Here is a 14,820-nt window from a genome sequence, read left to right as displayed (position 1 = left end):
GGAAGTATATGTGCAACTGTAAGTACAACTTTACAAGTTCAGTTTCTTAATTTAATCACAAATTTAGGAACAATTAAAAAAATATTATTTATAACCATAATTAGATTTGAATTGTAAAAGCATACTATCCTGGTGTGGTAAGGAGCAATATGGTTACAACAAATGTTTCTTGAACTGACAATCAGAAATAATGCAAATAAATGGTGACAACAAAGATACAGTGATAACGACATATCATTAAAAGTGATAAAAAGAAACAGCATAAGCATTTTGAAATAAAATCACAAGACATATGCATGAGAGAAAACTTGAACGAAACAGTAACCAAAAAGGTTACACAAATAAACCACAGGTAAGACAACAGGATTTTTAAAAGATTAAAGGAGCTCTTCTCTCAGTAAGAATGGAGAAAGAAGTATTTAAGTTATGTTTAGATACATTACATGTAAAGCCTGCTAACTGCTAGCAAAAACCTTCAAGATCTTGTGGAAAACAGAAGGGCAGCAAGAACATGGTGAAGAACAAACCTACCCAGTCTTTCTAGAAAAAGGGTATAGTCATATATAGATTACAATATTCACAGTGATCAAATGACTAAATGAATAATACCTATAAATATTGGAAGATAAGATGATAAAAACAGCATAGATTTCTTAAGGATAAATAATGCCAGATACCGAATTATTTGACAGAATAACTGGACGGATTGCTCAGAGAAAACCACATGCTACGGCTTAATATTTGTACAACTTCTGACACAACACCGATGATACACTGCTTCCAAGGAGAGAGAGATGTGGTCTAGCTTAAATCAACAAAGAAGCTTGGTTCAGAAACTGCTGTCAGGATTCTGCAGTAATCTATACCAGACTGGTTCTAGTCGTGTCTTCATTTTTTTATTTCACAGCTCTGATCTATATTTGCCAAGTTGTTACTGGTATTTTATTCACTACTTAGCACATCAATAAAATAAAACACCCATAATTAAGTTAATGAAAATTATACCTCATTTTGAATTTTGTGTTCATCTCCCCTTGCAGAGTAGCCCACCTTAACCTACATACCCAAACTGAAGTTCTCTTCTGAAGGACATTAAAATTGCTGTCATACCACTTAGAATTTAGTTTCTGTTTTCTCTGTATTACATTTTCTTCTGTTTCAATAGTAATACTATTTTGCCTGTTTTCGGGCTAATGTACACACACTTGAGGTGAGCACCTGCTAGGAATTAAGTAAAAATTGAGAATTAGGATCATGTTCTATTATTTATTTTCTCCAGCCCCCCACTGCGCACTCTCTAACGAAATAAAAGTTAATTTATCTGTAAATATTTAATAACCTTTTATTCTTTCAAAAGTAAACCCAATCAGTACTTGTTGATTGCATGTCTGCAATGCTGAATTAACTTCTTCAATGTCAATTTGATATCAGAAAGATAGATTTTTTCCCTTGTATTTTCCTAGAATGAATGTGCAAAGAAGGGAAATCCAAGTTCATCTAAGCAATATATGAAGGCAACAGCATAACAAAGAAAAGTGGTGTTTCCTGGAAAGAGACAGTGATTGTTCTGAAAATTATTGCATTTTCTGGAAATAATGGAAGCGAGAAGCATGTCAGAGTCTTAAAAGGTAAACTGCAAAGATTTTTTAAAAAGCACCAGACAGAAAGCTAAATACCTAGCCAACCACTTAATATTTCTGTATTTCCAGAAGTCTAGACTACACAACATACTTTGTAAACCTTAAATAGAATATACCAGACTGATGCTACATAGTCATCCTTTCCCCTCTCCGGCAGAGAGGGCAAAGGTTTCAGGTCTGCTGAGGAAAGGAAACCTTCCCTGCCAAAAGCAGTGATTTCTTTAACATGGAGATACAGAAAGGTAACAAAGGTGGTCTCTGCAGCCTAGACGAGGTTAGGATAGGACTACAGTTTTGATGAGGAAACAAGGAACAACGTTTCAGCATCTTGTTTCTTCAGCACGAACTAAGAGAAAAACATCCCACGACGGACAACTCTCCCCTAGAAGGACCGCATTTAATTGTTAGCTTAATGTACCATACTTCCTCGCAACTGCTGCAATGCCAGCCTTGTTATTGTCCTCAGCAGAGTGAAGGATGAAGGCAAGAAAAATACTTCAGCTACAGAAAAGGAGGAAAAATGCTTTTGTGTCTCTGAAACATGAATAAAAATTTAATTCCAGTGAATACCAGGCCAATAAGGTACTAGTAAATGAACATCTCTTTGCTGTTAATTTTTTGCTATTTTACCTTTCATTAAAAAGAAATAATTCCCTCTAAATGCAGTTGAATATCATAAAGCTCTTCATATTTTAAAGCACTTTGGAACAATTATTTTGAAGGGAGCCCTTGACAGTTAAATGACTCACTTAAATGAATGTTATAGAAGATACAAAATGATTTTTAGTGAAATATTGAATTTAACCACAAATGAGGAAAACCAGGCATAAGCAACCTGGGTATATTTGAATAATAATGTCTGGCTTGAGAGTTCAATGGATTTTATATGTTCTAACAATGAAGCTATTAGATAGACAGACCACGCTGAGATTTCTAACTTTTTTTCCCTTCACTTTCATGTTTGGTTTTCACCTTTATTAAACATGAGTGAACAGTGTGCTGCTGCTGCGACCAAGAAGGCCAACAGGATGCTGGGTTTCATCAAAAAGGGCATTGCCAACAGAGATAAAGAAGTCATCATCCCACTCTACTCAGCACTTGCCAGGCCACACCTGGAGTCCTGTGTACAGTTCTGGTCCCTGCTTTTTGTATAAAAAGGATCTGGACAGGCTGGAAGGGGTCCAGAGAAGGGCCTCCAAGATGATCAAAGGACTGGGAAGCTGCCATATGAGGATAGGCTGAGAGAACTGGGTTTGTTCAGCCTTGAGAAAAGGAGGCTCAGAGGGGATCTCATCACCGTGTACCAGTACTTAAGGGGTAGCTACAAAGAGGGTGGAGACTCCCTTTTTACAAGGAGTCCCATGGAGAGGACAAGGGGGAATGGACACAAGTTGCTCTTGGGGAGATTCCGATTTGACACAAGAGGGAAATTTTTCACAGTGAGGAGAGTCAACCATTGGAATAATCTCCCCAGGGAAGTGGTTGACTCTGCCACGTTGGACACCTTCAAGAGTCATCTGGACAGGGTGCTGGGCCACCTTGTCTAGGCTGAGCTTTTCCTAGAAAGGCTGGACTAGATGATCCCTGAGGTCCCTTCCAACCTGTGATTCCATGATTTCTCTTTCTTCCTTCCTTAAAATTTAGAAAACAAAGTTTTTATTGGGTTGGGTTTTTTTTTAATGCTTGCAGCTACTGATGTCATCCCTGTGCTACATTTTATTCTGACTGTGTAATGGTAAAGATTGCATTCCTCAGCTTAAGTATTCTTGCTTGTTTTACTGATGATGCTCAAGGACTGAATTAAAAAACAAAACCAAACCAAACAAAAGAAAACACCAAAAAATCCAGTGTTGCTGGGGAGCCTGATATCAGAGTTTTGAATGACACAACATCCCTGTTGAATTTAATAGGAAGATTTTGTGAGTGACATAGCAGGACTGGGCCTACACAGTACGGATTTATGTATCTTTGAACATTATCCACTTACTCTGTTACCTTTACATGATTTCTCATGACCACATTGAAAAACAGTTTTAGGTAATACTTTTTAAAAATACTTTTATTATTATTATTGTGCTTTAGCACAAGAACAATGCACTGTTGTTCTAGAATTTTTTATTCACTGGAAGAAAAATAAATTAATAGAAAACTATCCACTAGGAATGTAATTCCCTGTAAGTTTAGAAAGGGAAAAGAAAAATCTCAATGCTGAAGAAATGAGGCTGAAAAACAGGGATCATACATACTCAGTTTCTCTGGTGAAATGAGGTGGAATGACTGTTTCACAGTAGAAAGGCCAGCTACACATATGAAGGCAATACTTATTGAGATCTACAGTCTGTCTAAAGCTTTCAAATCTCTAGTCTAACACTAAAACTAGAAAAAAAAACTATTGCTGGAGCAATCAAAACTTGTTAGGAGCAGAAGATTCAGGTACGAAATAAATGGATTAAATAAGAACTTTGTTGGAGAATTAAACACACAAGGCAGCTGAAGCAGTATGAACTGCACAGTGGGGTCAAGGAATCAGTTTGCTTAACCCACTGGTTTTTAACCTCCTGATGCTTTTATTTCCTCAGGCCCAGACGTTATCCTCTGTCTCCTCTGGGTACCCAGGGCAGCCTCAATGCAGGCTCCATGGAAGAGAGTGCAGAGCTCTGGGAAGGTGCTCCCCATTGCTTTGGGGAGCAGGCATGAACGTGTGTGAGCCCATCCACACTCCCCTGCTTGCTGCCTGCTCCTGTGGCACCCATATTGCCCATGCTGACAGAAACACGAAGGGTTTTGGGGGAAAGGAAGAAAGAAAAAAGGAGCCACTTGGCTTGATGCTGGGAGTATTTACCCCAAGAAATTTCAACTTTAAATACCACTGGACTACTGATCTCAGCAGCCATATCACTTACAAACTACTCAGACCTCACTTTCCTTGGGTGATAAATATTACAGAGACAAGAGTATTTCATCTGAGCAAATAAGAAAATCCAGGAATTTCACATGCAAAGGAATAATTATTTTTCCTCATATTTGGGGACAGCTTCCTTTTTGCCCCCTCCTCCACATCAGAGTGTTGAAATAAACATAATAGTGCATTTTGCTTTAAAAGTCAGCCACGGTTCAGTGCACACACCGACACACTATTTCATGTGAGAAACGAAGCTGTGATTTAATCTCATTTTCACTAGCTAGATTCTTAGCTAATGTATCTGGGGATAGTTAAGCCTACATTCACTATAAGACATCTGCATTATATACCATTTGGCCCTCGGTATTTCCACAGAGCATAGGTGAAAAATTAGCTGGGTTTCTTGCACCTGCTGTACAACAGTGGTAAATCTCTGTATACTCACAGATGTAGAAATATTCCCGGCCTGGCCTGAACTCAAATCCTAGTGAGAAGGGCGTGAAGAGCTGGAACTTTTCCGAGAACTTCAATGGTCCATTCGGGGAATGTGGCCGATTACACTCCCACCTCTTGAACCCTTTGGAGGTGTGATCACAGGAGCTGTAGCCATCAAAGTTCACCATGTACAGAACATAGCGTTCGGTCTTATCTTCTGGCACTGAGTCTTCATAGTGAGGGCAGAACACATCCAGGTAGTCATTGATGCAGACATCGATGTGGTAGTCACCCCGCTGGAATCTGAAATCACAGCAAGAGTTCAGACATAAGCACAGTTAAGTCAGGATGACCTTGTTGCAGGGTAACATTCTCATAAAAGGGGCATCACTAATGGCACTTCATTTCACTCCAGCCATGCACATTCACTCTCAGAAATAACCCTTACAATTTACCAGAGCTATCAGAGACTGTTTATGCAGGACTATGACCATACGACCTTCTGGATAAAGGTTTTGCTCTCTTCTCTTACAAAACGATTCCGTGGCTAACACAGATGAAGTCACAGGCTATCTTTCCCTAAGGTTTATTGAAAAAACAAAGTGTCTGCTGTATTTGGTTGTGTTTTTTTTTTTTTAATTGGAGAAAGAAGCAAGAAGCAAAGAAGACAAAACTGTATCAGCCTCCCCAAATCAGTGTCTATATAAACATCTACATATGCATGCAAATAAATAACCCAAACATATCCTCTTCTCTGAATCAGGCAGTAATCACCCCTGTGCTGAAAGCTGATTTGACTGCAAGTACTTATAGTTACTACAAGAGCACAAACAGGTTTCCTTTTTCTTCATGATTAGCAGCAGTTTGTCAAGATGCAAAGAAAAGCCTGTATTGCTTTTTAAAGATGTTTGAAAAGCAGTGCATCTCCTTTGCCAAAGGTACACAGTTGAGACGTTGCTCTGCTCAGATAAAAGGATTCTGGGATACAAATTATCAGCACTCAGCCTAATGTGACAGTTTTGAATGAGTGCCAGCTGAGAAATGCAGTGCAAGGCACTAGCCCAGATGCACTTTATTATTACTATTATTATTACTGAGGACTCCTCAGAGATGTAGGATCCTTGTTTTATTGGGGGTGGGGAGGGTGTTCTTTTTTCTCCCTTCTGCATTTCACTTATATTACTTCTCTAATGCCTGCCATAGTATCTGGAAGAAACTATGGGAAAAAATTCACTGCATTCATGGGAGGTTATACCATGATGGATTTAATGATTCTATAAACCAGGTCTGTACGTCTATCAAACTCCCTGGGGCAGCCAAAGAAACCAGCCACTGACCTACTCCACTTCAGGCTGACTGGGCTACTTGTAACTCCTCTTTTTCATGGCTGCAGTTGTCAAGTGTACCACAGAGCAATAAAAAGGCCATGACAGATTTAACTATAACACTTCTCCTTAGCTGAGGGGCATATTTTAAACACCTGATGGGCTTGAAATCTGCCATCTGGATCCTTCTATCTAATTTCAGAGAAAAAGCAATGATCTGCTGGTCCTCCAAGGATAAATTCAGAGCAAACTATACCTTTTCATATCCCTACAATAATTTAACTTCAGTAAAATAGCTTTTTAAAGGGGAAAAACTGAACAGGCATCAAAACATGATATATCTATATAATTTCAGCCAGGGCACAGCCTCACAGGTCCATTCTGTAACATAGAAAAGCCTCTCTGAGCCACAGTTCTTCTAGGAGAATTTACATTTATCTAAGTCATTAGTTAAAAATATATTTTTGTACTCCAGTGCTTTCAAAACCTGTCACCTAAACAGATACTGGCTTAACACATTTGCAAAAATGTACTGTTTTCAAATTGGTATCTGTTCTCTGTATCAGTTAACAGTATGCCATTTCTTATAGGTAATGAAAAGGAATATTTTCAAAGTTACAAATAGTAAAGCTGCATTCTGGCAATGATAGTTTTTTTTAAATTCTCGTTTTAGTAAGTAAAAATGAATATGTATTTATATATGTGTGTGTGCATGCATTTTTAACCATGCAGGTGACAGACTGCAGTTTTCTCAAGGGATTTTCAAGATTACCTCTTATATCAGCCTATGCCTTCACAATAGTGGCCAATTACAGTTTTGTGACAGAAACTATATGCTTTCAGAACTCTACTTATGTCGTGGTAGATATTCAGGATCAGAGCGGTCTGCTTAACATTAGAGTGCTTAACATTGCAACACAAATAACCTTATGTGAACTGCTTCTCCAAATTCTCTTTATGTCAACTGAGAGAAAGAGGAACTTCTTGAGCCCAATTCATCTGGTCTGTTTAGGCCTAAGGTACACTGGAATGAGACAGACCACAGTCCAGAGGCAGCTGTTTCTCTCTTTTAACAAAAACAAGAGTCTAGACAAACATCTCCCAGAGTCTGTATTGTAAATTCCTGAATTTGAAGGGAAGAATCCCACCGACCAGTCTATGATAATGGAGATGATACATACAAAAAAAGGCAGAAACCTAAATTTGTGATTGCACCTTAAATCTGTGTTAGCAATGAAATAAAACTTGTAATCTGCACCAGTGAGCTGTTCTACCCAATACTGTGCAAAAGAGCTCATCTGACTCCCTTTTGGCAAAGTCCCCTGCTGTATTCTTGTTAAACAAACAAAACCACAACACAACCATCCTCTTTCACCACTGGTATTTTAGTAGATTCATTCTTATTTCTGATTCCCTAAGTGCTGAAGCAGTTGAGTGTCTTCCTTCGCCCCAGCACACCCTTGTCTGTCAAACATGTGGAAAGTAAGAAGCAAGCGCTGCCTGCAAAACAGGTCTGAGGGTGAAGCACACAACCAAGTCCTTTTTATCCCAATGTCTTTCCCTCCCCACTCTCCTGGTCTCTCAGTATTTTCATTCCACTGCCATTTGCCATAGCTAGAAAGTGTTTATATTTATGTGTCTAAAAAAGGAAGAAAGTGGTGCATATTTTAACTGATCTAAACTGGCCTTTAGCCGATATTGCTGGCACAACAGTGAATCTGCTCCAGGAAAAACATGTACCAAGGTATTTTATCAAGTAACTTTGAGTGAAGTCTCTCTACTCCATATAGTAACAGCAATACTGAAAAGAGGTAATTAGCCAACTAAGAAGCAGAAACCAGGTATTTATTTCCCCTCTTGCAATATCTTAAAGAAGTCAGTAATGAAGACCTCAGCATGTCTACTGAAGACATGTAGAATTAATTTTATTTTTTCCAAAAGAGGCCACAACATCTCCAGCGTGCCTCTTGGAGTAAACTGAGACCAATCTCATTTTTCCAGTTACAAGGCAGTGTGTTGTATCTAACTTCTCTAACAGGAAACACAAAGGCCTCTAACCTGAACAGAAAGGCAAGGGATGGATGGCCATGAGTAACTCACAAAAAAATTCATCAGCTCAGACTCCTCAAAGCTATAAAAGGAAACACTTCAGAAACATATTTCCAAGAATTTTAAACAACATCCAAGAGGAAAACACTTAACATTTACAGGCTGAAAACCTCTTACTAGTAGTGTAATATAAAGTATTAGAATGAACTGAAAGTTCCATTTCAAATGAAAGTATTCACCAATGTTAGCCACCTACACATGCTGAGGAGCCAACATGTAAAGTGAAGGTGGAATCCATTAACAGATATATTTGTAGAGATGACAGAAACAGCAGGTCTCCTGTTGACTGCATTTAAGGTTTAATAAGTTTGTCCCTTTGTCCAGTCCCATTCAGAAGAGAAAACTTGCTTTCCTACACTGATTCAAGGAATAGATAGTTAAATGTTACTAATGCAATCTAGTGTAGCTCAAAAAACGTTGAGGCCTGAGGCAAAACTTAGCCAGGATAACGAGGTAGCCTTGGGCTGTAAGAGAACAGCAGTAGCCTGCATGATGACTGAAACTTGTTGCTTTGGCAGAGTCAGAAAGGCTTCAAGACAAGAAGTGCCTAAACAAAGTTGCACTGCAGAACTACCAAACTCCTGTCTGGAAACCACCTCATGATCCCTGAGGTTCCACTCAGAAGCACCCAGGACAAACAGGCAACAGGCTCACAACTGCCACTGTTGTAAGGGGCCTCGGGCAAGAATGCACTCAAGGATGTAATCTTCACAAGCCTGATGGGGAATGTAGTATGGGGGATGCAAACAACCCAGCAGCAGGCACCAGTCGCTAGTCAAAACCAAGACCAAAGAAACTAAGGACATCTCCATCTAGGTAGGAGTCAGAACACCAGCTGAAGCCAACACACCATGCAGTACACTGTGACAAGATTATTGGATGGACCAACTCATGACCATATGTGGAAAAGGGGACTTAAAACGCATGGGTAATTAATATGCAAGTATTATAATTAGTTCCCGGAAATCTAATGCATACGTATATAACTGAGCAATATAAGCTTTGTACATCATGACTTGTGGTGTGCAAGTTAGGAGGAGCGATCCCCCTTGCACCCAGCACTGGAATAAACATAACTGCTTTATAAACTCTCCGTGAGCTACAGAGTTTGTTTCCGTGCCTCAACACTCTCTAGTAATGCTACGGATGTACTTTTCCTTTTCTCAGTTAGGTCTTCATCCTATTCTGGCAGATCCTCGTCTGGACTCTCATGCTCTTCTGGAATCACACAGTAATCAGGATCTTTATATAAATCCCACTATGAGGAAGAAACCAGTCCTATCTAGATTTTGCATAACAAAACATTGTGTTGTGGTAGAAACTAACCAAAAAGGCTTCTCCAAAACTATGACAGGATCTACAAACCTTCTTGCAAATAATGTCACTTGCCTCTGCCCACTCTGGCTTACACAGAGCAAAACACAGCTATTCTTCAAACATAAAATAATTAACCTTTGGTTTGTGTCAGGTGGCATTCAGTGTCCTGGAAACCTGCATACAACAAAGCTAGCTGTTAGGCAGTAGGGCTGTAAAAGCCATTTTGAAGACAGAGCCAGATAGCTAAGTATCTTCTAAACCTAAACATTTCCATAACCAACAAACATCAGCTTGCTACACAAAACCTGTATACTGCTTCCAGAAAATAAGTCATATAAATGCTTCTGTGATCAAGTGCCACTGACGAAATGTCCAGGTATTCAGGATTCAGAGGAAGACCTTCATGGCAATTTTAACCACAAAAACACAAGACTAGTAAAGCATTTTTTAAGTAATTAATGCCTTCTGTATTTTGTTTATCCATCAACACAAGTGAAAGTACACAGTCTGTGTGCATGCTTCTCTTCATAATTTTAAGTTCTGAAGCATACGTGGCTTGTCTTGAATTTAATAACTTTGCTGGTCACTGAAACAAGTGACAATTTATTGAAACAGATATTTAGACTGCAACAACAGTTTTGTTTGTTTTTTATTTCTTTCTTCCTTTCTTGGAATAAACACTACAAAAATCCAGTTTAAGGACAGCACAAATAGCACTAATTGCCCATTATCATTTAGATAGATAAAAAATTGCAATAGCTTCTGCTTGTTTCTTCTCATACAAATCTTATTAGTTATATTCTGTCACACTTCCTGTAAAATCAACACACCAGATGCTCTACTTCAAGATAACTGTACTGGAAAATTTTCCTTTTACTACGTCAACCTTTCTCTGTTTGGAGTTTGTTCTGTCAAATGCATGCAGCAAGGCTTCACTGTGAACCAGAAAAGACTTCAGATAACTGCCCTAACAATGAATTATGAAATTCTGGTCTTCAGTCTGACATCGGAAGTGATCAGATGCAAATGGCCCCAATTCTGCTGCCTGGAGCCTGCACAGCCTGTAACACCAATGCGCAGAGGACACTGCCACTGCTGAGTGCCTTACACCAGTTGCCTTGGTCTCAAATGATAATCTGAAATGCAAAGCAACATCAACAACGTTCAGTGAACTGATTTATTCTTGGGGTCAATACAAACCACAATTATCCATAGTTCTTCAGAAACCGTACAGCAAGAAGTTACTTGTTCTGTTTCCTAAGGGAAAAAGGCTTCTGTGAGCAGCACGTGTGCATACCCCTGTAACTGCTGGTCACTCAGCTCCTCCTTTTTACTTTTACAGCCAATAAGCCACTTTTAACTAAATTTAACGGAGACAGAGAGGTCTCAGAGAGAAGTCCATTCTTATAAGTATCATGAAAAAAACAGCCAGGTGAGAAGATCCCCTAGAGTATCTCAACAAAGGCTGAACCACCACTAGATTAAATGTTATTAGACAAGAGAAACATCTCTTACAAATGGTCTAGACACAGGAAAACTTTCAACTGGAAAAACACAGAAATAGGTTTAAAATTAAGTTTATTTCTGTTAGCTAGTTTTGAAATTATTTCCTTAGATTATTAATAATAGAGAGATGAGTATACAGTAGGTACTTGTATATGCAATAACACACAAAGCCCAAACATTTTCTGGGAAACATTCACATCCTTTAAACAGACATTTTAATTGCTCTTAGGATGTGATGATGTCGGTTGTTTACCATTCCACACTACTGAGCTTGCTCACAGCTTTTACTTCTGTTTAGGTGGCAAGTGTAGCACATTAGATCATCCCAAGATCTACTCACATGCTGTGACTGGAATATAGCAGGGTAACATGTGCCTCTCTATTCTTTTAGACAGTCCAAGCCCCTTCATTTCAATTAACTTAAAGCTGTTATGTGTGATGGGTGAAATCTTGTGACTGTTAATTATCTGAGGGGTTGTGGGATTAAGTGTACCATTTTACTGCAGATAATTTTAAAGATGTTATTTCTGTGCTATGCAAAAATAACCTCTTTAATGCTTTTCTGCTCTTTTTACTGGCTTTGTCACAACATTTAATAAACTCTGTTCCCATAGCTCTGCTGACATCAACAATGATTCTGATGCACAAACAATGAAGTAATCAAAGAGCAATTTTAATTTTAGCTCTATTCAAACCAAAAGAAAATTCAACATTTTCCAGATGCTAAGAGAAGTGGGTTTGCTAACAGTAGCAAGCCATTGACATTTTAGATCTCTAGCAGGATATTGCTACCCTGAGCAAGCAAACAAAAAACCCCTGTAATATAAAGGAGCTGTCTACGACCTTTTAGTCCTTAGGTGACAGTTTCACAAGTTAAGACAAGTTCAAAACACCATGAGAAAACACTATGTAGGAAGCAAAATACTAACTGACAGAAAAGAAACAACTAATCAAGGCTGTTGTTCAAAAAATTAGTATTCAAAAATTATGCCTAGAAAAGACTGCAAGTTAAGTACACAATGCAGAAAGAAACTTATTCTCTTGTCATTAAGTCCTCTATTCAATTACCATTTATTGGAGTAATTAAACACTGGGAAAGGATGCCAGGCTAATTGTTAGATTATGATAATTACACAGCTTTGCTGTGCTACAGCTGATCAAAATAAGATGTGGTCATATGCACTCAGCTAAAGCTTCTCTGCAATCATCGGGCTTCCATGGGAAACTTATTAATATAATAAAGCCACTTATTACTACTTCATTATTAACCAGGCAGAGAAACTTATTATTTGTAACCTTCATTTTACTCTCCCACCCACTCTGCTGGAACAAGCCTCCCAGAAGGTTGCACCCAGGTTTCAGCCTTTGGCTGGCTCTCTTCCATCACAATTACACAGCTGAGCAGAATCAGGCTCCTGCTCTTGAAAGAGTTCATCAGACTTCAGATTACTGTTTCACAACCATCTGCAAGAGCCTATCACAGTTCTTGAAAGAGGTGAGCGATCTCCCTGCATTTCACTTCACACGCATCACTTGGAGATCTACCTTCCCCATTTATTCGTGCTATGTCCCTCTTATCTGGGAGATTTGTTCACACTATTTGAATGGGTCTAAAAGCAAGAACCCCTAACAAATGAAAATCAAAAAGAACTGAGCTTCATAAAGCTGGACTTCATGAGAAAAACTGTCAGGTTTATGTGGCCTGTCTCCTTGGAGATTCTCATGCCTTTAGCCCTTCTTTCCAGCCAATGGTACAAGAGAGACATTGTGCTTTTCTGTTTGGAGGGCTGGGCTTTTTTCTTGTGAAATAACAAAATTCTGATCAATTACCATTATATCTGGAACTTCACACTGACTATTTAAATGAGACAAACAAGTGATCTACTTTAGGAACTAGAACATGGGAAGAAGCATGAAACAAATCAGTTTGAGTCGGCACTTATTCTGTGCTGATACAAAAACCAGACTTTTTGCAATGCAGAAGCACCTGCCTATTCAATAGGCAATTGATCTGGAAACTGTCCTTAGGTAGGACAGGCCAAGGTTTGTAACACTGGTAAAGTAACTGCTCAAGCTTCGCTTTCTCATTTTTCCCATGCTATCAAAGTTTACAGCTATCCTGCCGGTGACCACTCACAAGCTTCTAATTCTCTTTGCTTCCAGAACCAAGAAACCTCCGCCAAACCAGCCTGGTAAAAGTCTTTAACTTTTGGGAAAAGAAAAAAAAAACACCAACAAAACCTCCTTTTTTTTGTAAATGGATTTTTAAAATAAAACCTGATGGTTGGAAAAATGTGCCTTCACTGGAACATATCCTTTGCAAAACAAAGACAGCCTACATCCATGAAGAGGAGACTTCTATTAGCAGAATCACGGCAAAAAAGGACTGTGAAACACAGGAGGAAAGGAGTAGGTTTGAAGAGGAAAGGGATACATCCTATTTAAAATAAGAGTTCTTTGAATGACATGTGTTAATTCCATTAACCTCAGAGACCCGAAATACTTTTTTTTCCTGATTCAATTGCTGAACAAAAATTTCAGTTGCATCATAAAAATTAACAGAGACATTGAATTTAAAGTATAGACACATATTTTGTTTATTTTTATGGTTTAAAAGCTCTTTAAGAAATAAATTCTGCAAAAATGTGTTTACTCCACTTACTGTTAATAATTTCCCCCTAACACTCATAACTGTGTTTATTTGTACAGCTGGGTCCTGTATTGACTTTTTATAGCTGGCACTGCAGAAAGATATATGTTCAGTGATAATGCAAACATTAAAAAATAGAAACTAATTGCTCTTCCCTGAGCAGATAGGAGGGAGGGAGGGAATAAACAAATCAGCATTTATTTCCCACCTATAAATCTGAGTACTCCAGAGATTCTCAAGTACTGCAACACCCTCACCCACTTAACTTCCCATCATTCTGCACCTCCTAATCGATCAGCTGGACATTTTTCATTCTGTTTATTAAAACTGTTTCCTCAGACTCTGCATTGTAAAATTTTTTCAAAGCTGGCACACATGACTTTCACCTGAAACGAAGCACTTGTTGAATCTTGGGGGCTTCAGTGACACAGTCATGCTGTGGATAAGGGTGATAAAGGGGTACAAGATGTCACAGTATTGCTCCCAGAGAGGTCAGGCTCTCATTCTCAGCTGTCCCAGCTCTGATAGCTTTAATCCCCATGACTACAGACTCCACAGGGCTATTGATTTTCCGTTGCTGTGGGCATTTAACTTGCAGAGATGGATGAAGAGAGGAGGGAGGGAAGGTAAAGGAAGAGATACTATTCTATCAAAGGCATCACTTAGACTTACAGGACAAAGTTCATTGTTGAAGACCCTGGTAACATAATCTGAAAGGTACTGCACCCAACCAGATACTAAAGGCAGTCTAAGATTTGTGTTTGGAGTCTTTATCCACACTGTGAATCCAAAATGTCTGGGCTGAAGCCAGCCTCTTCATTAAGTTGATTTATGGACACAAGCTCATTACGTGTGTTCACATTAGTACTACTCTGGAGTTCACCAGCAACATTTATCCCACCTTATCTGAGGTGGAATGAGGATATCTGGTAATTA

At 38.8% G+C, this 14,820-nt stretch overlaps 1 protein-coding gene across 2 annotated transcripts in view; it reads right to left on the bottom strand.

The window, feature by feature from the left end:
- The window catches only part of EFNA5 (ephrin A5), a 214,450-nt gene that overhangs the window by 35,515 nt on the left and 164,115 nt on the right, over positions 1-14,820 (bottom strand). For both annotated transcript variants that reach the window (XM_075078437.1, XM_075078438.1), the window contains one exon: positions 4,988-5,280. In XM_075078437.1, coding sequence (XP_074934538.1) covers positions 4,988-5,280 — 293 coding nt within the window. The remainder of the gene's footprint in view (positions 1-4,987; positions 5,281-14,820) is intronic.

This window comes from Phalacrocorax aristotelis, chromosome Z (assembly GCF_949628215.1).
Source record: "Phalacrocorax aristotelis chromosome Z, bGulAri2.1, whole genome shotgun sequence".
Classification (NCBI taxonomy): domain Eukaryota; kingdom Metazoa; phylum Chordata; class Aves; order Suliformes; family Phalacrocoracidae; genus Phalacrocorax; species Phalacrocorax aristotelis.
The sequence above is the reverse complement of the archived record's forward strand: the minus strand, read 5'-3'. Positions and strand labels throughout refer to the sequence as shown.